The 25,898-nt window shown below is 49.7% G+C and overlaps 10 protein-coding genes across 10 annotated transcripts; 4 read left to right on the top strand and 6 right to left on the bottom strand.

Moving 5' to 3' along the window:
• Positions 1–25: 25 nt before the first annotated feature.
• On the bottom strand, positions 26–2,403 carry exg2 (putative exo-beta-1,3-glucanase; the record flags this gene model as incomplete). Its single annotated transcript, XM_040941295.1, has 3 exons — positions 26–437; positions 507–1,519; positions 1,573–2,403. The coding sequence occupies 3 exons, from the start codon at positions 2,401–2,403 to the stop codon at positions 26–28; spliced, it is 2,256 nt and encodes a 751-aa protein (XP_040801227.1).
• Positions 2,404–3,642: 1,239 nt separating this feature from the next.
• On the bottom strand, positions 3,643–4,734 carry BO72DRAFT_447995 (peroxiredoxin). The gene is made up of 3 exons (XM_040944689.1): positions 4,511–4,734; positions 4,273–4,454; positions 3,643–4,198 (listed from the first exon to the last, which is right to left on the bottom strand). Exons 1-3 carry the CDS (start codon positions 4,692–4,694, stop codon positions 3,761–3,763), a joined length of 804 nt encoding a protein of 267 aa, XP_040801226.1. The 5' UTR covers positions 4,695–4,734; the 3' UTR covers positions 3,643–3,760.
• A 732-nt stretch (positions 4,735–5,466) lies between these two features.
• On the top strand, positions 5,467–6,817 carry BO72DRAFT_447994 (uncharacterized protein). Its single transcript, XM_040944688.1, has 3 exons — positions 5,467–5,888; positions 5,950–6,061; positions 6,142–6,817. Exons 1-3 carry the CDS (start codon positions 5,597–5,599, stop codon positions 6,698–6,700), a joined length of 963 nt encoding a protein of 320 aa, XP_040801225.1. The 5' UTR covers positions 5,467–5,596; the 3' UTR covers positions 6,701–6,817.
• Positions 6,818–8,079: 1,262 nt separating this feature from the next.
• BO72DRAFT_447993 (uncharacterized protein) lies at positions 8,080–8,720 on the top strand. Its single transcript, XM_040944687.1, has one exon. It carries the CDS (start codon positions 8,087–8,089, stop codon positions 8,273–8,275), a length of 189 nt encoding a protein of 62 aa, XP_040801224.1. The 5' UTR covers positions 8,080–8,086; the 3' UTR covers positions 8,276–8,720.
• An 82-nt stretch (positions 8,721–8,802) lies between these two features.
• Positions 8,803–10,127, bottom strand: BO72DRAFT_428871 (Zn-dependent exopeptidase; the record flags this gene model as incomplete). The annotated part of the gene is made up of 1 exon (XM_040943054.1): positions 8,803–10,127. Exon 1 carries the CDS (start codon positions 10,108–10,110, stop codon positions 8,803–8,805), a length of 1,308 nt encoding a protein of 435 aa, XP_040801223.1. The 5' UTR covers positions 10,111–10,127.
• A 233-nt stretch (positions 10,128–10,360) lies between these two features.
• On the bottom strand, positions 10,361–12,362 carry BO72DRAFT_486028 (pantothenate transporter; the record flags this gene model as incomplete). The annotated part of the gene is made up of 8 exons (XM_040947924.1): positions 10,361–10,712; positions 10,764–10,988; positions 11,042–11,270; positions 11,322–11,389; positions 11,447–11,709; positions 11,758–11,838; positions 11,892–11,993; positions 12,054–12,362. 8 exons carry the CDS (start codon positions 12,360–12,362, stop codon positions 10,397–10,399), a joined length of 1,593 nt encoding a protein of 530 aa, XP_040801222.1. The 3' UTR covers positions 10,361–10,396.
• Positions 12,363–15,493: 3,131 nt separating this feature from the next.
• BO72DRAFT_447991 (ankyrin repeat and protein kinase domain-containing protein) lies at positions 15,494–19,013 on the bottom strand. Its single transcript, XM_040944686.1, has 2 exons — positions 17,831–19,013; positions 15,494–17,775 (listed from the first exon to the last, which is right to left on the bottom strand). The coding sequence occupies exons 1-2, from the start codon at positions 18,928–18,930 to the stop codon at positions 15,630–15,632; spliced, it is 3,246 nt and encodes a 1,081-aa protein (XP_040801221.1). The 5' UTR covers positions 18,931–19,013; the 3' UTR covers positions 15,494–15,629.
• A 139-nt stretch (positions 19,014–19,152) lies between these two features.
• Positions 19,153–21,702, top strand: BO72DRAFT_447990 (uncharacterized protein). The gene has a single exon (XM_040944685.1). It carries the CDS (start codon positions 19,278–19,280, stop codon positions 21,477–21,479), a length of 2,202 nt encoding a protein of 733 aa, XP_040801220.1. The 5' UTR covers positions 19,153–19,277; the 3' UTR covers positions 21,480–21,702.
• On the bottom strand, positions 21,519–21,814 carry BO72DRAFT_496234 (uncharacterized protein; the record flags this gene model as incomplete). Its single annotated transcript, XM_040948618.1, has 2 exons — positions 21,519–21,698; positions 21,755–21,814. The coding sequence occupies 2 exons, from the start codon at positions 21,812–21,814 to the stop codon at positions 21,519–21,521; spliced, it is 240 nt and encodes a 79-aa protein (XP_040801219.1).
• Positions 21,815–22,219: 405 nt separating this feature from the next.
• On the top strand, positions 22,220–23,728 carry BO72DRAFT_509451 (uncharacterized protein; the record flags this gene model as incomplete). The annotated part of the gene is made up of 5 exons (XM_040949332.1): positions 22,220–22,256; positions 22,319–22,579; positions 22,635–22,870; positions 23,056–23,324; positions 23,385–23,728. The coding sequence occupies 5 exons, from the start codon at positions 22,220–22,222 to the stop codon at positions 23,458–23,460; spliced, it is 879 nt and encodes a 292-aa protein (XP_040801218.1). The 3' UTR covers positions 23,461–23,728.
• Positions 23,729–25,898: the final 2,170 nt, after the last annotated feature.

Genomic DNA, 25,898 nt, shown 5'->3' with positions numbered 1-25,898 from the left:
CTCCCATCCAGAAGAGCACAGCCCCTCAATAATACTCAGGCAAATCCCCAAAGCTAGGGATTGCATCACCGCACTTGAACTTCGGACTGTACGCCTTTGCAGGCATGTAGCCGTTCTTCCAGGCGGTGCGGTAACTCCACTGCGCCGCCGACTCGGTCGCCCACGTCCAGTAGAACCAGCCCATGGCGGTCTCGAAGGCGGACATCTGCGCTTCCGCGTACGTCTGCAGGAAGGTCTTGTACCCGTCGGAATATCCCACGGGGGAGGTGTTGGCCAGGGTGCAGGAGCAGGTGCCCTCCGAGGCGGTGGGGCAATACATCGTGTCGCCGGTGGAAGCGAGGGTTCCCTCCCACCGGTTGCCGTTGCCGACGTTGTTGACGTACTGCGCGCAGTCGGTGTCGGCCTGGGACCATTCGCCGCAGATGGTCGGGCCCCATCTATTATCCGTCGCAAGATTAGTTCTCTTTCCATATCTCCAGGAGGGATAAAGGGTGAGAGGAACGTACCCGGTACTCGTAACATTAATCGCCTGGATCATACTATACCAGCTCTCGCAGATCAACTCCACGCGACGGGTATGGTTCAGCACGATCTCCCCCGTATTGAAGACGGTGTACTGATGCGTATCGAGCATCATATTGTCGGGCCGTGTCTTGAGCATGCTGTCCCACTTGGCCAGATTCAAGAACCCGTCGTGAACCGTCACCCACGCCTTGATCCCGTTCTTCTGGACGAGCTCCGTCGCCTGCGTGGTCCAGTTCAGCACATCCGCCACGGGCAGCGACAGCATGAGCGGCTCGTTGGCCAGCCCGTAGATGGTGACGACGTTCTTGTACCGGTCCTGGGCGAAGAACTGCGACAGCTGGTCGTGCATGTCGAGCGAGCGCTGGCGGTTCAGGGCGCCGTCCGTCCCGTTCAACCACCCGATCTTGCCCTGATGGCCGCTGTGGTTCCACCCGTTCTGGCTGCCGGGGATCCCGTGCGGGTCGAGATTCACGCGCAGTCCGTACTTGCGACAGTACTCGATCGCGCGCAGCAGGTACCGCCAGGCGATCTTGGGGACGTAGGGGTCGCCGTCGTAGGTGCGCACCGCCCAGTAGGAGAACTGCATGCGCACGTGGTCGAGCCCCGCGTCGCGGATGTCGATGAAGTCCTGCTCGGTGATGAAGGTGGCGTAGTGTTTTTCGATCGTGGTGTTGGCGTCGCTGCCCAGGCGCTCGCAGAGGGTCCACTCGTCGATGATGCCTTCGCTCGAGGAGTAGGATTGGAAGAGCGAGGGAACGATGAAGGGCTCGATGGAGAGCCAGCCTCCGAGATTGACTCCGCGAATGGGCTGCGAGCCGTAGGGGAATGACTCGTTCAAGGGTGGGACGTTCTCGTTTGCTTGGGCGGAATCATCCCAGGTCGAATTCAGTCCCATGATCGACAATCCTCCCACGGTCGCATTCGTGAACGTGACGTTGAAGCCCGTTGTATCGTACCAGGTGAACGGATCAAGGTATGTTCCTTGAGCGTAGGCCTACCACACACAAGTCAGCACCCGAGCCCAGGTCCTCCTTACAAGAAACCTACCGGAATACTATCGCGACTGATCCCGTCGAGGTTAGAATTCGCGGGCTTATCGTCGTCCGAACTTGACGAACTCCCGCCATTGTCCGCCCTCCGCGCCATGATAATCCCCACGGGGATAGCAATCGCCGCCAGCACGAGCAGCACCACGAAGAAGATGAACGTGCCTCTCCACTTCTTCCAGAACGGAAGATTGGCCACACTTCCCCGGCCCGTGGACCTGGACCCACGACTCCTCTCATCCCAGTCCCCTTCCTTCCTGAGCATACCGTCTGTCGCCTCCGCAGCCTCCCCGTCTGCTCCATTCCCACCAGAGCCACCCCCGCGGTGCCGCACCTCCGCCATCCCCTGCTCCAACTGTGCTCCGGACGCCACCCTGCTCTGCGCCCCGGCCCTAGGCGTATCCAACGCGATGGGCGCCAGCATAATCGGCTGCTCAGCGATAACGGGACGCTTGCGCAGCCTCTGCCCGTGCCCTTGCTCCGATGCTTCGTCGCGCCCGTCGCGCGACCCTTCACCCAGATGACTCAAACAATCCTCATCCCCGACCGTGGAACCCAACAGCTTCGCCAACGCATCCCCACTGAGCAACTCCTGCGCCGCGCTGTCCCGGTTCGAGTTCCCATGTCTCCCAAACGCAGCGGCCAGCCGCTCCCGCCGTCGCTGGCGCCGAGTCTCCCGGTCCGGGCGCTGGCCGCCCGGCGGGGAGGAGTTGCGTTTCCAGAACGCCAGCGACGAGGACGGGGCTCGTTCCCTTGGCTGGGACGGAATGCGCTGAGCACCCACATCCCCACCGATCGCATCATCATGCTCATTGTCACCATGATGGGCCATTGCCGCCGCGCGCTCGGACTCCGTGAAGGTCATCATCCCCGACAGGCCGCGGGAGCCGGCCTCGGCCTCGAATTGGTCCGCAGCGGGGACGTGCGGACGCAGCGGGATCCAGTTAGGGTTGGTCCCTTGGGGGAATTGGTGCGGTTCATATGCGTAGGTTGACCCCGACAGGTGGTGGTCTGCATTGTCGGGGTGGTCGTAATCGTGATGGTCGTGGTCGAGGGAATAGGAATGGTCGTCAAATTCATGGGGACTGTAATCGTAACGTTGTGGGGAGTGGCGCGGTGCCTCCGAGTAGACATCGGAGGGAAGGCTGGGACTCAGGCTGGAGACGTAGCTGTCTTCTCCCCGGTAGCCCAGGCGCGGGGGCGGGGAGAGGGTGTAGTAGCTCGGGGTGGTGGAGTCCGGAGCCTCCGGCGGCTCGCGGCTGGGGCTGCTGGAGCGGCGGGACAGGCGATCCCGACTGCCCGAGTGGAGAGACATCCGCACTGAGCACGGACTTTTTTGGTATTATCGGTCTGTTTCGGGGAATGGACACCTTTGTGGAAAAGCCAAGGGAATGCTGGGGGTGACTGTCGGGTGTGGCGGCGGATCTGGATGGAATGTGGGCTGACCGGTGGGAATGTCCCGACAATTAGGGGGGAGGGGGAGTGGAGTGATAGGTCCGGATCTCCCGGCTGATTGTAGGGGGATTATATTGAATGGAAGTGGAATGGAGATTTGTGGAAGAAGGAGTGCCCTGTCAGCCCCAACGTATAGGATATTGTGGATGGATAGTTGGAGGTACCACGGGTCACAGCTGACAGTTGTGGAGGTCAGGACCGTCTCAGTATCGTCGGTGACACAAACAACAACAAAATTCCAACGAGATACAAGAACTACTAGGTAGTACTCAAGGCATGTTAGTTTCAGGTAAGCTCCAGCCAGGGACAGGATTGGACGGGATCGCCAGGAACCGCACGGTGATTGTGAGGAAAGAAAGTTGGGGGCGTCCGGCCATCAACACAACAACCAGAAAAACAACACATCGACCAAAACAAACCGGCGCAAATCAAGCCCCGTGATTGGTCCAGCAGCCATCCTTGTGTTGATGCTGCTAGATCGGGTTAGCGCGGAGATAGCGGCATTGACCTTTCTACATCAGGTTAGGCTGTGGCTGATTATCTTCCTCAATCACGGGACCCAGACCCTTCGTACTTTAGTCATCATCGTGGCTTGAGTTCTAGTTCCGAATTACATTATGTCCGAAAATTGCGCGTGTATAAATCTGGTCTAGATTACAGTGATGTTACATTAACCTCTGAAACCTATGTCTTTACCCTGTTTCAGCCGAGTCCAGCCCCAGTGGGTTTAGCGCTCAGGCCTTGGTGTAGCGCAGGTACGGCTTCAGCTCCCGCACGTTGCCGAACTTCTTCTTGGCGTCCTCCGTCGACACCGAGGGGGGCACAATCACATCGTCGCCCACGTTCCAGTCAATCGGGGTCGCGATACCCTTCTTGTCCGCCGTCTGCAGCGAGTCGATCACGCGCAGCACCTCCGCCGAGTTGCGGCCCGTCGACGCCGGGTACGACATGATCAGCCGGATGGTCTTGGCCGGGTCGATGATGAAGACCGACCGAATTGTGAATGGGATCCCCTTCTCGGCGATGTTGTCCAGGTCGCGCTGGTCGATCATGTCGTACAGGAAGGCCACCTTGCGGTCGGCGTCAGCGATCACGGGGAACTGCACCTGGGTGTTGGCCACCTCGTTGATGTCGTCGATCCACTGGTCGTGGGAGCTGAGGTCGTTGGCGCTCTAGAGAGTGAGGTGGATGGTTAGCGTGGTGATTTTAATGGTCATGGTGAGCAAAGACGGGGGTGGTAGCGCACCAGGCCAATCATCTTGACATCTCTCTTCTCAAACTCGTCCTTCATCTTGGCGAAGGCGCCCAGCTCGGTGGTACACACGGGAGTGAAGTCGGCCGGGTGCGAGAACAGGATGGCCCAGCTATTGCCGATGAACTCGTGGAAGTCGAGCTCGCCATGGGTGGTCTGCGCCTTGAAATTGGGGGCTGCGATGGGTCAGAGTAGGTCAATTGAAAAAGCTCATGGCGAGAGGGTTACTTACCCTTCGATCCGAGGCGAAGACGGGGTTGCTCCTGGGGAATGGTGGTGAGGAAGCGGCGGGGGAGGGGCTGCACGCGGGGCTGCATGCGAGGGAGCTGGCTACACAGCGACAGACGAGGGAGAGGGGTGGCCCGGGGAAGAGCCGTGAGAGCACGGAAGCTAGTGCGGGAGATGATGGACGCCATTGTGATATGGATTGAAGCAATTGGCAATCGTGAGAAGAAGGTGAAGAAGTTTGACTGAGCTCCAGCGATCCTGTTTTCGTCACTCGCCCATTGCATCAGCGCCGGCGGGGATATGCACTAGCCCGTTTCGGAGAGTCCTGCCTGAGGCATAACGGGACTTGCTGCCTCGGGCACCAACTTGCGTACGTTGTCCCCGTCGCAGCCTTTTCTTGCGTTAATCCCGTGGTGAATAGGGTGCTCCCTCTCGTCGTACGGATGTCGCCTAAATTATCATAACGGCAGTCACCCAACTTTATCATCCATCCGATACGCAGTGCCAGTCTTGGCATGAACTTGGTCGTACAGTGCGGAAGCCCAGACTCCTACATTTTTCCCTGGCTCAATAATGCTATCATGGATCATATATGAAATACCTTTCTTCGCGGATACTGCCACTTATAACCAGGGCTACTCCACACGTCATTGGTCAATCTTTTGACCTGTCGCCATGTGTTCATGCAGGTGGACGGAGCGGGGTACCTGATGTGCCAAGAATACCATTGTAATCGATAAGCGCCCTTCTCTTTGCCGCGGCTGAGCGACAGGTTCGAGTATATCTAGTCTGGAAGCTATTTGGCCAATAGATGACTTAATTCGAGGCGATTGCACAATCTGGGTCCCATGAATGGTAAGCACTAAGTTGACCTGCATCCACCAGGGCGTCTATCTGAAATGGCCATCACAATCGCTTTGGCACCATATATAATCACAGCGCTATCACTATGGGATCGGACATCAACCTCCATGATGCCTTCTTCCTCCGATCCTTGCCACATTCTGTCATCTTGCTTGCTTTGTCCTGCACTGTCAGTCGAGCACCGAAACAAACACATTAGAAAGGTTCAGAGAGGTGAAAACAGAACATGGAGAGCGCTACAGGCGATGACGGAACCACGGTCGCGACAAGAACATCGATACCCGTCTCCATTCCCGGATACTCGGGGGCATACAATAGGGGGCCTTACACAGACACATTCTCCCCTCCGATAACATGCCGTCAATCAGCGACCATGTATACGGCCGACGACGGCGCAGGAGCAGCAGCGGGAACAATTTATTACGGACACTGGTGGTCAGGGGACGTGGCCTGCTATCCCACAGGCACCATTCCAGCCACCTCGTACACACATTTTCAGTTTTGGTACTCATATTACTGTCAGTATGCTCATTATACTTAGAGTTGTGTTGCCTAACCACTGACCGCCATGTTAAATAGACAGCCCTGGCTACTACTGTCCGAGTAGTTGGCACACAGCAGCGACTTTAGCCGATGGCTGGGCAGGCGAGACACTCACCGGGAGTCGTAATGGCGTCCTGTGTTGCCCCAGGTAGGCAGAAGCCTGTTCATTCTGGTTCATCAAACCGTGCGACCTAGTCATTCTAATCTTTCCCGTCTCCCCCGTCTCAGCGGTCTCACCCTCTACAATAATTGGACGCATGCGTGCGCGACATCCGTCTCTCCAGGAGACGTCATCACCCTGGTGACCAACTTTGTCGCACTTGAAACCACAATATCCTCCTCATCGGTTCTGTTGCAAGATGGAATCCCGCTCATCCGTGACGAAACCATCACAGCCACCAACAACCCGTCGACCACTATCACCCCGGCCCCAACGCTATCTCCCACGACCCCTCAAGCGACGGGCGGCACGGCCACGCAAGTCCCAACGCAGGCTACAGCACAAGCAACAAAGAATATTTCGACTGGTTTCTCGACAATTGCCAAAGTGGGGATTGGAGTGGGTGTAACCCTCGGGGTGGTCCTTCTCGCCGTTGCGGGATTATTCTGTTTCATCTGCTCTCGACGGCGCAGAAGACAACCTTTGCGGCACGGTCCATCCTCAGATCAGCCAGCCTTTGTCCAGGAGCTTCCCTCGAAATCATATCAGAGGCCTGTCGAGCTTTCTGCGCGTCCGTATGTGAGCGAGCTCGAAACCCGAGCTCATGTGAGTGAGTTGCCAGGGTAGTCTCTGAGCCTGATTCATCTGAGCCAGAATCCTGTGCAGGGTAACGCATCTTTCCAAAAAGACCTCAGTAGCAAGATGCACATGATACCATTTATGTTGCCTTACATAATATGTGACTATTTTGATTGACCTCACGCAAGATAACACCAGACCATAATTCCAAAGTTGTAAATGGTAACGAGGTCCTTGAATGGCGCCATGCTCGCACAACTACAATCCAGGTGAGTGTGCCTTCCTAATTTTGCACGATATCGGTGAACCAGGTCTGGCTACGATAGGCTCGGAATCGATGTGCTCGGGCCATGATATAGTTAGCGTTGACAGCAATACCCCGGGCGCTTAACCCAGCCTTAGGCATCTGCGGGAGACAGCGTCCGAGCGCACTTCGGTTCCTTCTTCCCCCAGCACTCTAGAAATTAGCGGTAAACACTTTCTTGGTCTATCTTTGGAAGTTTGTGTACTATTCATGGTTTGCCATGTGATTATGTAACCAAAGCTGAGGATATGGCTCAGTGCTAAGATCGCCGTGATACCTCTTGACCTCTCTCGCATCGACACACTGGCAATAAATATGTTCTAGACAGCCACGAAGCTCTAGGCAGGGAGACATATAATTTAACCACTACTAAGAAGATCTCCCCACTTTCCGGCAGCGAACACACACTCTGCATAGGTTGTGCCTATCTCACTAAGCTCCGGTATATATACTTGGGGCACAAGCCATCGCCAAGCTAGCCTCACCAATTACTTGGATATCTGTTTTGTTGACGCCTTAGGCATCGAGACTGGCAGCCGCTTCTCGTCACTGGGGGATGCTTATCAGCATAGGGACTCCCCGCCACTATTCCATGAAACTCTTCTCTGGTCTCATTGTACTAGCGAGAAGAGAACGATTTTTCCATCATGCCCCGGTGTTGTCCATCTGTGAGTCGGGAGCTTGGCCTTCTCAACCTCAGTGACCCATCAGCCTAGCCCTAACTCGGTAAAGTTATCTGATCTTCCGTACGATTCTTGCCGGACGTTCGCCGCGACAAGATAATATTGGTCACATTCCGAGCTCACTGTAGCAAATAGATCTGAATTACGCAAATTATAAGTTCTTAATTCCAACATGCCAGGAAGGAGAACAACTATCTGCCAAGAGCAACCAAGTACCAACAGACAACCAAATTATCACCGGGAAGACAACGCTGTGTTTGTTCGACAGCTGACACGTACTTTCCACAAGGGTGATGGCATAAAACACCGAGAGCAAGAAAGTGAGGCGAGCGGGGCCGGCATAATTGCGGGGTCGTTGGGCTCATAAATAGACAACGCAGTATGCCTCTTCCGTGCCCGGGAACAGCTCCTTTGCAGTACATGATTTTCACATCCGTTAACATAAAGATGCTAATACGTATTCCACAGTATGCAATTAGCCACACACCGTCGGCCCCCAACTCAATTATATCCCGCACCGACACCTACGGCCGCAACACAGGCACCCCTTTCTCCGTCTATCCAGACCACGACGCCACGACTGTGAAAACTCTGAAAATCTGGGAGGGCCGCGCGAGCGGCGACTCAGCGGGATGATGGGTAATCACGGGCTTGCGTATCATCTGGTTCAACGACGAGCGCGGACGGCTCTACAACCACCCGCAGGACGGAGACCGGCTCAAGATCCTGACATTCGCGACCGAGGAAACGATGACGGAATGTAGTATCCGGGCAGTGTAGCGCGTGGATGGAATCGATATCGTCACCAGCCGGGGCCAGCACTTGGTGGCGGGCGGCGAGGGAGGCACGCCTTACAGCAACGTGGCGAGAGGGTCGCTGGTGGGCTTTACGGGGAGTGCGGGATGGGGTTGATAATATTTCTGTCTTGTATGGATAAGGATGGGGTTCTAGGGCTGTTCGGTGTGACCCTATTGTACCAGGGATCAAGCTGCTTACGCAGGCAGGACTACTAGGGATATAGGCGCTTTGGAGTGGATTTACTGTACCTAGTACCTTATCCTCGACCCCGATAATTGTCTCGCATGATTCATAAGTGACCCAATCTCGACTCAACACCCAAAAGTATACCAGGAAATGCTTACAGCACATTCTTCTCCACGAAATCACAACGAAGCAGCAATCAACCTCTTATAGCCCTCGACCGCATCCTCCAGCTCCCGCACGGTGATCGCCTCCTTTTCCCCATGCGTGACCTCGAACCGGCCCGGCCCATACAAATACCGCTTCACCTTCCGTGTGGCCCCGTGGTCATGAATCTCCAACGAGAACGCATCCGTCCCATAATTCACCGCAATGACCTCGAACCCCTCGACACCCGTCTCGAAAAACTGCGGTGGTGCCCCAACCGTCCCATTTCCACTCCCACCGCCAAAGTCCAGCAAGACGCTACCATCCCCACCCGTCAACTCATCCACAGCAGCCTGAATAATCCGCCTGGTCTCCTCCGGGCTCCCCGCCGCCAACCGCACCGAGACCGTCGCCTCAGCATGCGCCGGTACAACATTGGCCGCCTCGCCTCCGCCGATAGTCCCGATATTCAAGGTAGAGTTACCCAGCACTTCACCCCACAGCAACCCCCCTTCCTCCGGGGCAATATACTGCAGGGAGTTGATGTGCTCGAGAACAGGCAAGATAGAGAGGATGGCACTCTGCCCGAGCCAGGGATAGCTCGAGTGCGCGGGCTTCCCGCGCGCGACGACCTTGAACCCCAGCGTGCCCTTGTGGCCCTTCACGAGATCTCCATTCGTGGGCTCGCCGAAGATGACGGTGTGGAAGCTCGACGGTGTGGGGTTGAGCTCCGAGGCGGAGAAGTGCTTCATCCCCACGCCGGACTTCTCCTCGCCGACATCCAGTAAAATGCCTACGGATGCCGTCGGGTCTGTGGCTAGAGTGTCGAGGACGGCGAGGACTAGGGCTGCGACGCTGGCCTTTGCATCTACGGTGCCGCGGCCGGCGATGAGGAGGTCCTTTCGGTCGAACTTCCCGGTATGCGGGCTCGGGCCGGGGGGGTGAAGGGAGTAAGGGATGAAGGGGGGCACGGTGTCGATGTGGCTAGTTAACAGGATCTCCGGAAAGCGGTTGTCCCCTGCGTAGGCGTAGATGTTGAAGCGCTCCTTGGTGGCATCCGTCTTTGGGGTTACGACCTGCTTCTCGACAGTGAGGTTGTGGGAGGAAAGGAAGTCGATGATGAAGTCGCCGACTTCTTGCTCGTTTTCGGAGATGGATTCGATAGTCACGATATGGCGGTGAAAGGCGAGGAGAGGCGAGGAGGTGATTATTTGGTCGAGTGCTGACTCGGTGCTGGGATTGACTATTGCATTGTGCGAGAGGGGGTCGGCGAGTGGTTGCTGTATTGAAGCGAGAGCCAGCCTCGCTAGGGCCGTGATGTTGATAATCTCGATTGTCTTCATTGGGGCGTTGATCTTCAATAATGTCACCCAGGGAGGATATTCAATCTTGGGGTGGTAGGGTGTATATCAATTCTCAGGCTTCGGTGAGTCCGTGAGGGGAAACGGACGAATGTGGATTAGGGCATTCCTCCCCGCAATGGCGTGCCTTATCAACATCCGACATCATGCTTAGTTGGTTCAAGATAGAACCACACCTGTTACATTCCTTATCTACACAGAACCTCAACCATTTCCACATGATAGGCCGATCCGTTAATCTCGCTAGAGAGATGCCAAGCCATTCCCCTCAACGGAAGTCAATATCCTCCAGCACCGCCTGATTCTCCTTCGCCGCCGCCCGCCGAACCCTCTTCAATCTTCTGGTATCGACATCCACCTTCCACGTACGCCCCCAGGTAATCAGATTCATAATGATCGCCATCCCCACGAATCCCATGGCAATACCAAACGAGGTGGTATAGCGCGGCGCATACCGAGAATTGAACAACTGCGATCCCACTGCGCCTCCGATCTGCCCGTAGCTGTTGGCGAAGGCAATCGCAAACGCCGAGCCTGTGGCCCCCTGCGTCGTCTGGACTCGCCATGGCCACATCATCACGTACCTTCAGCTACCATCAGCGACTGGCAAAGAATTTCCGAAGGAGCGTGCTTACCAAGCGGTGGAAAATCCGCCCGCGATGATCGTAGCGGCATAGACACCCCCGCTGTTCGGAAATGCATAGAGCACGCCATAGCACGCCTCGATGACTATCATGAAGGCGAGCGGGATGGCCGGTTGTGGGATTCTTCCGGTGTCGGCGAAGACCCCGAACGCTAGGGTCAGGATCACTGCGAACACGGCGGAGGGGATGTTGAGGAGGAGGGATTCGCCCATCGAGCTTGAAAATTGGTCAGCACTTCGGTTCGAAATCTAACTCTGGGGTTTACTCACGTAAAGCCGAGATTAGCGATCACAGTGGGCTGATAGAATGTGAGACCGGTGGTTCCGACAGTGAAGAATGCCCAACAGAGCAGGAATAGCCAGATTCTCTCGTTTCGAAGCGTGTTAATCAGCTCTCGCAGGTTGAAGTTGGATTCTTGCGCTCGAGGAGAGTTGCGGGGGAGACGAGCTTGGATGAAGGCTTGTTCCGTTTCGGAGAGCCAGGATGATGTAGAGGGAACTGATGGAGTCAGTCAGCGGTGTCTTCGTTGATATGAATGACAATGCATACAATCTGGCAGGAAGACATATGTGAGAACACCCAGAACGATTGTGATGATTCCCTCTGTCAGAATCAACCTAGTCGCAAGGTTAGCTTCGAGGACATCGATTCAGGCATGGATCTGCCGGACGCACCATTTCCACCCCGACAACCCCCCGGTCGTCACACCGTTGAACGCAAAGGCAAGCACGCCACTGATGACCGTGCTGAAATTTCCAAGCAGCGTAACCAGCACAATCCGAGGTGCTATCTCATCCGGTCGATACCAGTAGCACAACTGGACCAGCATCCCCGGCCAAAGACCGGCTTCGAATAGACCCAAGAAGAAGCGGACAGCATACAGGCCCTGCCGATTCCTGACTGCTGCGTGGCAACAGAGAACGATCCCCCATGAGACCTGGTTATTTTAGACGTAAGACATATCTGGTGGGCCAATGGCGTTTACCTGAATCCGAGCTTGCCAGACGGAGGGCCTGACCCCCTTGATCAGTAGATTAGACGGGGCTTCGGCGATAATGTAGGGAATCTTGACACACATCAGTCTGCATCGCAGCTATTTATGACAAAGGTGATTCTCACATAATACATTGCTGTCACCAGATTATACTGATCCTTCGTCATTCCTAGCTCAGTTAAGATGTTGTGAGGGGTTCCTTTGTCCATGGTGAGTGCGTAAGAGACCTAAAACAGCTCTCGTCAGAGAACTACCCTCCTAATCGCCCTTAGCATGGAAGGTCTCACATTTGTGAAGTCGACACTTTTCAGCATATAGATAACAGCCAGAAGCGGGATCAAATGCCAATCCACGCGTCGCAGGAGCTTCTTCTCCTCGTCCGCACTCAGTGCGGCACGTTCGCGCATCAAATCGGCATCGTAGCCTGGGATAGCCTCCCCATTGTCAGGAATAGTGGTGTCTGCATTGCGGTTGACCTGGTGCACATAGTCTCTCCCAGGGATGGGTTTTTCGTTGATGAAGACTTCTTTAGGGTCTTCACTGCCAGTGGTTCGTGCCGGTTGGATGTGCCCATCATCAGAAGCATCGGACAACATGGTCGCTGTGTGATGTTTCGAGTTCCTGGGGGTTTGAAATGACTGCTGCTATTATTTGGGCACACGTAGCTCTGTCGATGTATTCACTTATATTTTGTGGCATTCCGATGCGGGGATTGAGGAATGTTACTATCCGCGGCTTTGATGGCGCAAGAGCGACCCCGCCGACTTCGGGCATGATAGCGTACAGAGCATAACACTCCTCGGCTACTTGATTGAATTGCCGAGATAACTTTGCATTAGTTTGAAGACTTTTACTGCGAGCTGCATGCACAAGTATAACGGTAGCGAATGGTGTGATTGCAATTTGTGATAACTTTAGAAGTCTCCGGGTGTTCTGGGCCCGTGTTGAAAAGTGCGATAATGACGGGACGCTGAGATAATGCAGCAGGGGAGAATGATTACCATATCTGAGAAAGGCTTTGGGGTGAGAGAAAATAACAGGTACTGCTCTAGCTAATGTCCTGTGAGCATATGATGTATTCGCTATGGTGCCCAGAACATTTCTGGGTAACAGCTGAAATAGCAGACTCTCGTCGATATCTTTACTGTGACAATTACCTAATGCTGATCCAACCAACGGGTGTGTTCACATGCGAAGTGTATCCTGCGGGGATCTCTGTCCACAAGAATTAAGTGAAGGCTGTCAACGGTTTTGGAAGACACACTCCGAAGGCCAGCTATGTGCTTGCTTTCATAAGATAACTCTGTGCCAATTGGAAATGGCAAGGGTCGTGAGGTATACTGAATGCTAAGGCCCGAACACTTATTACTTCATAGTGCGACGAAAGGAAATTGTATCAAGCATGATGGCTTCGTCGTAAAAAACACGTGAGAAGGAACTCCTGTTGGAAGGATTGCGGCCCACGGCCGGGGGGGATAATCGATATTGTGGAGGAAGAATATGCAGTGTCGCAGCGCACGTCCTGCAAGCATGATCACTTATATAGCAGCGGAATTCGAGATAGCTTCTGGCCATGACAGGATCCTAGGCTAATAAGGATGAGAAGAGCATGAACGATCGACCGACATCGCAGGTGCGGATGGGTTGTTGGTGCCTGAGGCATCATTACCGTCCTGTCCGAAAAGTGACACAGGCATGACTTGGGGGAGAGTCTGGCGCCTATACTGATGCCAGAGACAGGCGCCCGTGTATTTCCCTCGCACATTTGCATTTATTCTGTCCAAAGAACTATTGGGTAATTCACTTCAAGCGTACGACAAGAACCGCACTTATTCAAAATATAATCTAAATAAACTATCATGATATATATTTTCTGGTTTTTATTTTAATTATTAGTCTCCGCGGTTAATTTTTATTTAATAATAAATGTATAATAAATAATATAATGACAGATATTATATTATTTTTTATTTACAGACAGATTAATATATATATTAGTTTTTTTAGTTTTCGCGGAGTTAAAATCAGAGTTTTTTAAATTTATATATAGATATTTTTTTGCGGTACTAATTTTTAGCTTATTTTAAAAATTTATAATTTGTTTAAATAATTATAATCATTCGCGGAATTTATAAATAAAAATTTATATTTTTTTCTACTATATAAAATCTTTTTTCCGCGGTTAATATATAGTTTTCTGCAATTAGATTAAAAAGTTACTTCTGGTTCAGCTTTATATATTATATTTAGTTATGATTTAATAAGTTATTTTGTAGGATATAAATAATAAAGTTATAAAAATTAATATAATAAAATAATATAATAAAACAATAACTCTTGCAAGACTAAAAATACTAATATATTATTTTAAAATATTATTACTAATCTTTTTAATTCGCGGGATATCTGCTTTTAAATTAGAAGTCGCGGTCTGCTTGCTTAATTATTATATAACCAATATCTGAGGCCCGATATATATAGATTTCCCTTCGCGGTATCCGCGAAGGTTGGAAGGGCTGGCTTAGCCCTTACACCGAGGATGAGAATATCCATATCTTGCAGGCTCACCGAACCGATACTCTTTTTACCGACGCACAGGTCCTGGTCTTATTAGCTATTGTAATGCCGATTAGGCTGGTCCTCACGTCCTTAATTTGCTACTCGTAATCCAATCCCTTTTTAAACCAGTTGAAAAGAAATAGATTTATAAATCTGTTTAACAGTATAATAAATAAAAAGTATGCTTTTCTTAAAGATACAACTATGTACGTGCTTAATATAAAGATTTTTGGTTCTATAAGAATTGGTTTAATTGCGTACAAGTTATTATAATATAATATAGGATTGTATCTGAAAATATCTATAATCTTAATAAGACTAGCTTTACTATAGGTCTAGTAGCTACTGTCCGAGTAGTCACTAGATCTAAATTTTCATTATAAAAAAACCTACTTATACAGCCAAGAAATCGGAATAGATTACTTCTATTGAGTGTATTAATGCTTCTGGATGGGCTCTTCCCAGTGAGGAGCATGTGGCTGGTTGGGGCGGAGCTTATAGTGGTGCAGCTAGAGAGTAGCCCCATGTAAAACGCCGTGCGGAAGAAGCAGGACGTGGTGAAGAAGAAGAGAAGCAGGCACAAAAGCAATAGAGCAAGTCTAACAGAAGACAGAACAGAAACTGCTACTGTATTAAATAATCTAATTTAATTTTCTGATTGTTGTGTCTACTTTCTGTCTAGCGTTATCTGTATTAAGACGGTTGCTTTTAAACTAGAACGATAAATTACTTGGTTAGTCGCCTGTATAAAGAAAGAGCGTCTGTAACATTTCTACTTCTGCTTTCCATTTTTCAATATTTTTAAACTTTCTATTATGGGAGTTTAGATTTCTACTATTGCTTTGAGTTTTATATATTAATTGGATAGTATGAATCTAACTATTAATCTGTGGTACAGTATTGTGTTATTTATTCAGCCCTGCCTAAGAGTATCCTCTTGATCTTCAATATTATTCAATGTAAGAAGCAATCAGGTGTGCGACTGCTGGAAAGAGTGGCGGCTACTGCAATGAGAAGAAGTAAGTTACTTCTTGATTTGAGCTGCTGTTCCATCCCTACGTATTCCATGCTAAACAGCCTGATAGGGTCTATGCACCTGCCATTAGATGAGGATAATGCCTAGTCTCGTCTGCCAAAGAGGTGATCGATATGGGGAATATCATTCATTGGGGGGCACAGAAACCGCGTAATATCATGGGAACCCAAGCGACGTTATTTGGACAATTGCATATCAGTCGCAGTTATTTCTCGCTGAGTGCCATCTTGTAATTTACACTGCGGTCTAGAAGATATTTTCCAATAACCTAGTGATACAGATTATGGTAGGCTAGTGGAAGCCCCCCAGCAGTTCTCAGTATGTGAATAACACGATCCCATCGTTGAATGAGATCTTCATACCCATTCCTGTCGTAATCCTTGGATATTTCCATTCTGTTCCTGTCCGTGCGCCGTCCTTTCAAAGCATAGTCCATTGGAGTTAAGTGCAAAGGCTCTTTCATCCAATTATAATTCTGAACCATTATAGCGTTTACTGGCGCACCATGCGCAATAGCTGCCTGCACACAGATCGGCATGCAATGAAAGACCAAACGGTGTAGTAAAGTATCTCCATTGAAATCACCGTCTTCTATCATCCACCGCAGTCCCCCTTTGTCGGTGTGGTTGAATAGATGACCTGCTAGGATCTGAGCCAAGGCAGCGTCGTTGTCCTGTCGAAAGGGACTGTCTATCCGGGCAAGCTTAGCGAAGATGCTTTGACCGGAGACCGGATGCCTTTGGTCAATATCCTTGCATTTGGAGAGCAAGAGCTCAGTAGTATGAATGAACCCCGTGCTCGCGTAGTGGAATACTGCGGAAAGACCGTCATTACTTCGATGATCCGGATCAGCTCCGTGATGCAGCAGAGCAGAAACGCATGCATACACCTGATTTTGCATCTTTCCGTCCACGAAGGGGACAAAGCTTATCGCTGTACGCCCCTGTTCATTCTGCTTGTGGATATCGGCTCCCGCTGCCAGAAGAGCCTCCACTACGTCCGGTAATCCAGCAGAAACAGCCATCATGAGAGGCGTCATGGAAGGACACGAGAAGTCGAATCCCTGCGCGTTGTGCTGGTTCGGAGTAGAGAGTAAATCAATGTCTCCGCCCAGTGCCTTTATAGCTTTCACGGTGCGGCCTAGCTTGGCTCTCATGTGCCCTGCGTTCCCTAAAAAGGGCCGAGAAGAGAATGGGAGTCCTCGTCTGGTGTGCCATGTCTGGGAGTGACTAAGCCTGTGGAATACATTAAGCCCTTCTTCATCCACTGCATTAATATCAACCCTCCTCTTGACAGAGAGCAATAACTCGAAAATATAAGGGTCATGCTGCATAGCAGCGTAGTCCAGAGGGGAGAGGCCTTGAGTTTTAACTTTCGAAAAGGAATATTGCTCGAGATTGGAACCTCCAAATTGATTCAAGCACCGAACTCGTTCATCATGGATATACGGATCGCATCCATCTCGAATCAGAGCATCTGCGGCCCCATTCTGAACAAGAACTTTGATTGCATTGCAGCTGGAGGTAACTACTGCCCAATGTAAAGCAGTTGCCGCCGGAAGGTGAAACGGATAGTAAAATAGCGGGACTGGTTTTGAGGCAACGGAGTTGATATCGCCGCCAGCATCAATTAATCGCTTCACGGCAACCGCTTGATACTGCTCTCCAAGAGCAAATGTCCAATGAATGCAGCTAATGTGGTAAGGTGTGCACCGTGGGGAGGCGCTGGCTCCAAGATTCAGAAGTTCCTCGATGATGTCCCAGGATCCTCGCGCGCAGGCCAGATAGAGTGGTGTCTCCAATCGACTCGTCATTTGCTCGATATCTTCTCGGGGGTGAAGCTTGAAATATTCACGGAGCTCATACATTGTCTGATAGGTAGCCAGAAAATGAAGAGCGGAGAATCCCTCGTCCACGTGTGGGCTATAGAGCTCATTGAATCCGCCCTTGTCATGGAAGTACCGCACACACCGATCAAGTGCCTTCGGATCGCGCTCCCCAAGGGCGGCTCTCGCTGAGATGACGCCCTTAGAAACTGCGTTTTTCAGCCATCGGGTAAGAATATGACTCTGTCGCTGCCCAGGATCTCTCTTATAATACTGGTATAAATCCGGGAAGGCAGCTTGGGCCGCGGCGTGTCCTGCAGAGGCAGCGGAAACCGCTAAGCTGAGCCTATCGGAATCCTGAATATCCAGTAGACTTGGAACGGTGAGTGCCAAACAGAGAGGGAATAAAATTGGCAATGGCACTGATCTCTTGTTCTCCTGGAACCTGTCATAGATGTCCTTGGCGAATTCAACGGAGAGAGGGTGTGGCTCCCAGTCATGAATTTGACCGAGGTTACGATCCATGAATGTACGATCAACAAATAGTCCGTGCGGGTCATCCGGGTCTATTCCACCTGAGGGCTCTTCTCTGCAAGCTTCTTGTTACTACCTGTATGGACGCATTTGATATTGCCTCGACTTACACTTTTCTGGCTCCCCTGTGCCGGTTGAACGAAAATCCTTCGCATAGCAAACGAGGTCGTAGCTTCGGATCTAGCTCCAGAAGCTGAGACAAAAACCCCACTGCCGTTGATACCTGGCTAATCTTCGGGATTTCACTGTTCCTGCTGGCATCTTTCACCACCAACGTGGCATGCGACTCCTCAATTGTTGCCCGAGGGGGGATCTTACCGGATAGGAAAAGAACGCTCCATGCTAGCAAGCCAAATGAATAGCTATCAGTAGGCACTAACTCCTTGATCGTCAAAACACGTCCTTCCTCCACCTCTGGCGCCTGCCAGCCTGGTGTCCCCCCCAGGCAAATCCCGCTCTTTGCAAACTCGACCTCATCAGTAGAGAGTGCAAAGTCAGCAAGCTTCGCGACGGGCCCGTGGCCAGATGGGAAGATCAAGATATTCGCCGGCTTTATGTCCCCATGAACGAGCCCGATCTCATGTAAAGCGTCTAGACCTGCAGCCACATCACAGCAAATCCGGTAGGCCTCTGCTAGTGTCGGCGGCTGTTCGGTAAGGAACGTATTCAAGTCCCATTCTGCAAGTTCCATTACCAGGAGGGGAGGCCAATGAAATGAGTCCCCTTTCGACCATGCAAGTAGCTTGACGATGTTCGGGTGGACACTCAACGATGGCGTGGTCAGTGACATAATTTCCAGATAGAAATCATGCAAATGCTTCCATGTGCCCGTAGTGGCAAGACTTATTTGGGTATTGAAGCCTATATCGAATTTGGGTTGTTTTACCGCGACAGGGATTTGCATGACTGCTCTGGGAGTGGAAGTCTGCATGTACTGCCGCGACACGACAAACTGAGTACCCTGTCCAATATAGGCATAATCAGTCAGAAGGACAGGACCCGGGACCCCGGATTTATAGATCGCGTCAACGAGGACCTCCACCGCCGTCCATCCGCTACGGGAGGCGTCACGAAGGGACGACAAGCGATCCCTGGTTACTGAAAAAGTATCCCGGCTGAACCCCTCTGGCATCCGGGATGATCGCCTACTGCTATAACCAGCCGAGGAGATGTATGAACGGGGGTGTTGCCAGCCGGGGTTGTTGCTCATCTTGTTCACTGCCGTGGGGGGTTGTTTGGTCTTCTGTCCGATCGTCCGTGTCTTTAATCATCTCCGTTGGCGGCAGCTTCTGAGGTGATAAGAGCCATGGTTTATGATCGATTGTGCAAATGACCTTGTTCCAACAGCCGAAGCTAGCCCCCATTCGGGCAGAATTGGGCACAAAAACCAAGGACTTGAGTCAGCCTCGTCTTCCAGCCCCGCCGGTAGCGCTCGGATTCCACCTAACATTCCACCCAACAGACAAATGGAATTGTCAGAGAAAATTCCCTGCATCTGGAAAGAACATAAGGTTGAAGCAGATGACAACGCACCGAGGAAATCATCGAAGCAGCGAAATGCCTACAGACTCCGCTGGCTGGAAGGACGACCTCAACCGGCGCCTGAAGGATTCAGCACAGCGCCAAGGATACGCGGCGGTCAAAGCGCTGATAATCTATTGGGAAGAAAGCGACCCCGGATTTGAAGAGGAGGGTAGAGCACTGGCACAGCTGTTCCAGTCCTCATTTGAGTATGACGTCGACATATTTCCCATTCCAAGCTCGCACTCGTATCTTCGATTACACAACTTCATTACGCAATCATTGCTGGCAGTGACCTCCGATGCCGAGAGCAGAAAAGGAGCGCCATTGCTCATTATCCACTATGGAGGCCACGGGGATCGCAATGATGATCGACATGGCGGCGAGGAACGACAGTCAGTCTGGGCTGCGCATGCGCACGGCGGTCCGAGCCTGGAATGGTTTCGCATCCAGGACGATATTAAGGCGACCGATACTGACACCCTCCTGCTTCTTGACTGCTGTTCTGCGGCCCAGGCTGCACGCAGTCGCGACACCCGACAGCGTCCCGGGGGACTAGAGATTCTCGCCGCCGCGGCGATGGGGATGGAGACCCTCGGGCCGGGCCGAAGATCGTTCACCGTCGCCCTGATGAAGGAAATGCAAGGCCTGCTCGATGCCACCGGCGCCGTGGCAATCACCGACTTACACGCCCGATTGGCCCACCGGGATGCAAATCTCTTCGCCACGCCGTTTTATGTCAACCTCCGATCTGGGGCCCGAACGATCAGACTCGGCCGACTTGCCCCCGTCCATGGGCAGGAGGATATTGACATGGTGGAGGGATCTGTTTTACAGCTACTCATCCAAACAAAGGAGCAACTAGATGGATCGTCCGTCGGTCAAATTGCCGAATGGCTAGAGACGGATATGCCTCGAACGATAGCGAGACTGGAGGTTCTGGACACCTCCACCAAAATTGATCGATTTGTGGAAGGCATTCGACAGGAGAAGCACGCATTTCCCCAAGAACTAACCGATGTCGGCCGACGAGACATCATGGAGGCATGGAATAAGGTCGCTACGCTAGTCAAACTCCATTGCACCCAGAGCTCCAACGCTCACCATCGTCGGGAAAATGGGCATGGCATGGGTGATGATCTCGACAGCACGAGTGCGTTCCTTCGGCAGCTCAACGTTCAAAACAGTGCCTTTGTAGATACTGTGGAGCGTACCATTTTGGAGGCCTCAGCGGATCCCGACTCCAATGTCTTGGAAACGGCTATAGAAGATCCTGGGGTGCAGACATTGGGCATCGTGGATCATCTACGTCTCCATCAAATTGTTCTTCGGGAGACGCCACTCAGTGAGCAGGAAGCTCGAGGGTCGTTGACCTACAACCAAGTGGTCCTCGTGGAGACGAAGCAGTACAGTCAATACGTGGATCCGGCTCAGATTCCCGATCTTACCTCCAGGGTCCGTCGTTTGGCCGAACTGTTAAAGGCCCCAAAGGGAAGACAGTTCCTTTCCCTGAAATGCTGTGCATGGGAACATCAGTCGTGGGATCATCGTTACGTACTTCATTTTGAAGTCCCGGAGGTGTATGCCAATGGATCGAGCAGTGACCATCATACACTGCAGTCAATTATAAAGCAAGTTAAAGGGGCCAGGCGACCCTCGCTGGACCAGAGATTGAGGATTGCTTTATTAATTGCCCAGGCTGTGCGAAGCTGGCACCAAGTTGGATGGGTGCACCAAGGAATCAGCGCGATGAATGTGATTTTCTGGAGCTTCAAGGGATCCGAAGAGATTGACTACGCCAACCCATTTCTTCACGGCTTCGACTTTGCTCGACCAGATTCAGATCCCTCGATTGGCCGTTCGACAGACGACATCGCGTTTAACGTCTACCGTCATCCCACTCGGCAGGGGGCTGCTCGTAAAGGCCACCGGAAGGTGCATGATCTTTACTCGCTGGGTGTCGTTCTACTTGAAATCGGCCTCTGGCAGTCCGCCCACGATCTTGTCGCCTCGAGGAGGCCTGAAGCCCCGGCCCCCTACGTGTTACAGAAGAAACTGCAGGAGGCTTGTTTAACACGACTTGCGCACTACGCGGGGACTACCTACCAGCAGGCCGTTGCGGCATGCCTCGCTTCGGACTTTGGGGTTGACCTTGATGATGCCCAAGGAACCAAATTGAATGACTCTTTCCGAAGACTGGTAATTGATAGAATAGCCGAGGGCATTACCATTCGTTAGATGATACAGTGGTTTTGGCCGACTCTCGTCCCTTCCTCACTATGCAAATTCGAGATTCGCCTCGCTAAAGACCTTTCCATTGTCCACCCTTGTCCCATCTTGTAGGCTGAGAGTATAGATTCCACCAGCTCCGACGCTGGCAATTAGGTAAGGTCCTCGCAATGCACGGCCGCCAGGCTCGCTGAGGTAGACCTCGTCACCAACACAGAATTTGGTTTTCTATGGCTTTCAGTGATATATCAGCACTGGGAAGCAGGCTAAGTACATGCACTTACGTTGGCATAAGCCCCAATCCTTGGGCGACGGTCCCAGTCTCCTAATTTCTCACGATCCATGGCAGCTTTACTTTTGTTGGATCAGTATCACAGGCGAATCGCATTTGATGAAGATGAAGACTATAGTAAGGCCAAGGAGATAACATGCTTACCAGTCCTTCTCAACTCGCAAGGAGAAACGGGTGGGGATGACATCAGCTACTCTCCTGGCCGGGTGAACCATAAATAAATATCACGTTTTTGGGGCCAAAATGAAGAGCCCCGCTTACCCTCAATTAATACGTGGTTGTAGCTGATTGGACATCAACAGCTTGTCCACCGAATATGTTATGCAACTCGAAAACAACGGCGCGACATGGTCATGCCATTTCCAATTTGTTTTCCCTCTTCGTCAAAGTACCGGTCTTAAATTGGCCGCACTACTCCAGAGACCTATCCAGCGCCCACAGCGATAAATCCATCAGAATGAATTCAGCCGACGGCGAACCTCGTGTGTCTTACTGTATGCTGACTCGTGGTTCGTAAATGTTCGTTCACAAAGAGTGCTCTAATACCTGTCCCTAGTGGAGACTTTCCGGCCTGGATATCCCAGGTATTCAGCGTTATTGAGCACACACGCATCATTTCAGAAGTTCCGTCGATTCACAGAAGTGCGGATGCGACTTCTGTTGCTAAAACAAGACGAGATATCTGTTCTCGAGCAAGCGCTGAGCCGTGCCGATGCCGATGAACCTCATGGGCTATTTTTAGGTTGCGCTCGTCGTGACCAGAATTCTACTCGCAAAAGAATTCTGGACGAGCTGAGAACGCATCTCGCCGAATATGGTAGAATCTTTCAACCCGCAGTATAGTGGGCAGCTCGAAGCTTATATTATTTTAGATACTATGTTGCAGCAGACCCAATGGGTCCAGTCCCTGTCTGACTCCAGTGCAAGGGATATTCAAAGTCTGCAGAATTGGGTGCAAGGAACCGGCTGTATCGCGCGAGAAGAAAGGAAGTACCTGGATCATGACCAAGACCTGGCGAGTTTGGTGACGCCCCCTGATATTGCCGTCGAGCGTACATTGCCTTTGTTGGAAGACTTTCTATGCTTTCTTCAACGGACAAGTCGAAGAGTGTGTATTGCCCTAGCCCATGTTTTCATTCTACTCATTATGGAAGATATATTTCCTCCTCCTGTGGTCAATCAAGGCCAGAAAGGAAGAAGAGAGATAGGATGGAAGAAGAACCGTTCATCAGCGCCGCATATTAATTTTAAAGGCAATGCTTATATTACTGTCGACTGATATGATCATTCCAGCTCTCATTCTCTCCGGCGACAAGAAAGAATCACTACATTACAGAGGACGAAAATATTTTCATTGTCGGTCCTTGGATACGCCGCGTCAGCCAAGCTATTGCAACATGGATGGCCACACTCGCTCTTCTGACTCCGATTATTATTCTCTTTGTTACAACAAGTCCAGTCGCGCGGCTAGTCACTATCATTGTCGCCGCTGGGGTATCCCTAACAACCATGTCCCTGTTCACCGGAGCAAAAACCATGGAGATATTCATTGCCGGGGCGGGGTAAGCAAGTCCAAGCACAAGGAGACTGTACAAGGAGCTAATGCATATACCATTGCACAGCTATGCAGCGGTTCTCGTTGTGTTTACATCGGCTAGCAACACGTTGTTCTCCACACAGGAGTGTTCTTGTCCCTAAGCTTTTATTGCATGAGATGGTAAAACGAGGCAAAACCGGCCGGACAGAGTGGTAGACCAGTGGCCGACTTGATGTCGAGCTATTTGAAGTTAATGTGATCATGGCCCCTCTAGTCTTAGAGGTACTCAATCTTCCGCGGAGATGACGAGAATATGATATGGCACGCCACCTGTGCAGCTGAATTCAGTTGAACAGCCTCTCATGAGCTCTCTTAATTGTAACAAAAAGAACCTTCCAGCTTGACTAGGAAGGAATGGGTTCCACACCGCTAGGAGGCCCTGCTATGTAGGGGCAAGGGATAGACAGCGTTGAGATGCTCCAAGAGGAACATGACCGTTCCTGTCCTCGGGCAGAAGACCTGGCCGGAAGCTAGGAAACATGGCATGCATGTGAATCACGCTATCATTCCCACTGGGCCTTTGTCATTCACCACATGTTCAAACCGGTTGCATTTGAAAAGAGCATACATCTCAGAAATGAACAGCTAGAGTCCTACCCACGACCCGTGAAATCAGAAGGGAAAATTGGCTTTCAGCGCTGCCCTGAGACACTTACAATACGAGTAGACGTCGCGGATTGCTGCGTGTGGTGATCTCCTGACTACCCGCAAGAGCGAAGATCGGGAATTCCGGAAGATAACCAAAATTGCGGAACTTGAAACAGTTCAGATGTATTTCGCAAGCACTGGAGTGGAGACAAAGTGGGGTGCCTAAAATTCATGATTTGTCAAAGCCAGGCAGCAGCACGCAGCAGCACGGAGCTTCACGGATCTTCACGGAACTTCAGCCCTCTAAAACGCAGTCGCACTAAGCGCGAGCGCAGCCGTGCTGAGCACCTTTAGAGGCACCCACCCGACTACTGGCCGCAGAGAAGCCACACGCCGGGAGGTTAGTAGTTGGGTGGGTGACCACCAGCGAATCCCTTCTGTTGTATATTTTTGTCTTTTTGGTCGCCTCTTTCAAGTCATTTGTTGACATGGACATGCGAGGTCCAAGGGGCTATTTACTGCATGTAAGTAAAATTGAATTCATTCATTGATTTTATTACTTCTTGCTGCTTGGTCGTAGTTGTTGAGTGGAAGATTTGTGCTACTGCCCCTGCATCAGTGCAGTTACCCCAGTTATAATCACTGCGTCAACACTATGAGCCGCGAGCCAAAAGATCGCTTGCTGTAGTAGAATCTCCTGATAGAGAAGTTTAACAATACTTCAGCAACTGACAATTGTGAGAGGAAACATATGTGTATTAATTAAGATGACTACAGCTATATAGCTGTTTCTCTAAGAGATAGTAAAATCTAAGATTATATAACTTTAGATATCTGCTATATCCTCTATAAACAAGAAGATTACTACTAAGTTATATATAAAGAAAATAAGACTGCTCGTATTTTTAAAACAGAAAATAAATAAAATATAGATATAAAAATATTAAATAAGATCTACTATATCAAGCAGTTTAATAAAGTAAAAATAAATAAAATATTTAAAAAGTTTTATAAAACTATTAGCTGCTTAATTTTTTATATTAATATAAATAAACTTAATATTTTTAATATATACTTTATATTATATAAAATATTATTTAATAAATATATCTTTAGTTCTTATATAAGATTTAGAATTTTTAGTTAGAATAATAATAGATTATTTATTAGTATAAATTATAATAGGTTTAGTTATTAATATAAATATAATTTTAAAATATTAGATATTTAATTTAATAAATAAAAGTTAAAATTAAAAAGTTTTTAGTTTATAACAGCTTAAATAATATATATACTTTTGATAAAAAATAATATAATAGTAGTTTATTTCTTTAAACTTTAGAAAATAGATCTGTTAGTAAGTTAAAAGATATAGCTGAAAGTTAATATAATATTAAGAATATAAAAACCAATTTAATTAATATTATAATAATTAATAAAATCAGAATCTTTATATTTATAAAAAAATAATAATTTAATAAGTCTATAAAATAGCACCAGATAAGATTTATAATTTAAATATAAGATTTATTAAAATTGATTATAAAAATAATAACTTACTAGTTATATATATAATATTAAGATATATATTAAATATAATTTATATTAAAATATTTTAAATAGTTTTTAATATATAACTTTTATAAAAAATATATATTATTATTAGTTTATATAATATTAATACTAAGAAAATAAATACAGAAACAATTATTAAGAAATTTAATAAAATTATTTAGTAAATTTTTAAAAATATTAATTATAAAGATATCTAATACTAAAAATAGAATATTATTAATATAAATAAATATATAAAGATTTTTTTAATAAATATGAAATAGTTTATATAAAGATACTTAAAGCTGTTTATAATAAAAAAATTATGAAATATATTATATTATTTATATAGTATTTATTTTAATTTATATAATAACTTAATAAGTATATTATATAT

This window comes from Aspergillus fijiensis, assembly GCF_003184825.1.
Source record: "Aspergillus fijiensis CBS 313.89 unplaced genomic scaffold BO72scaffold_23, whole genome shotgun sequence".
Taxonomy (NCBI): domain Eukaryota; kingdom Fungi; phylum Ascomycota; class Eurotiomycetes; order Eurotiales; family Aspergillaceae; genus Aspergillus; species Aspergillus fijiensis.
Note: the sequence above shows the minus strand (reverse complement) of the source record. Positions and strands in the feature narration are given on the sequence as shown.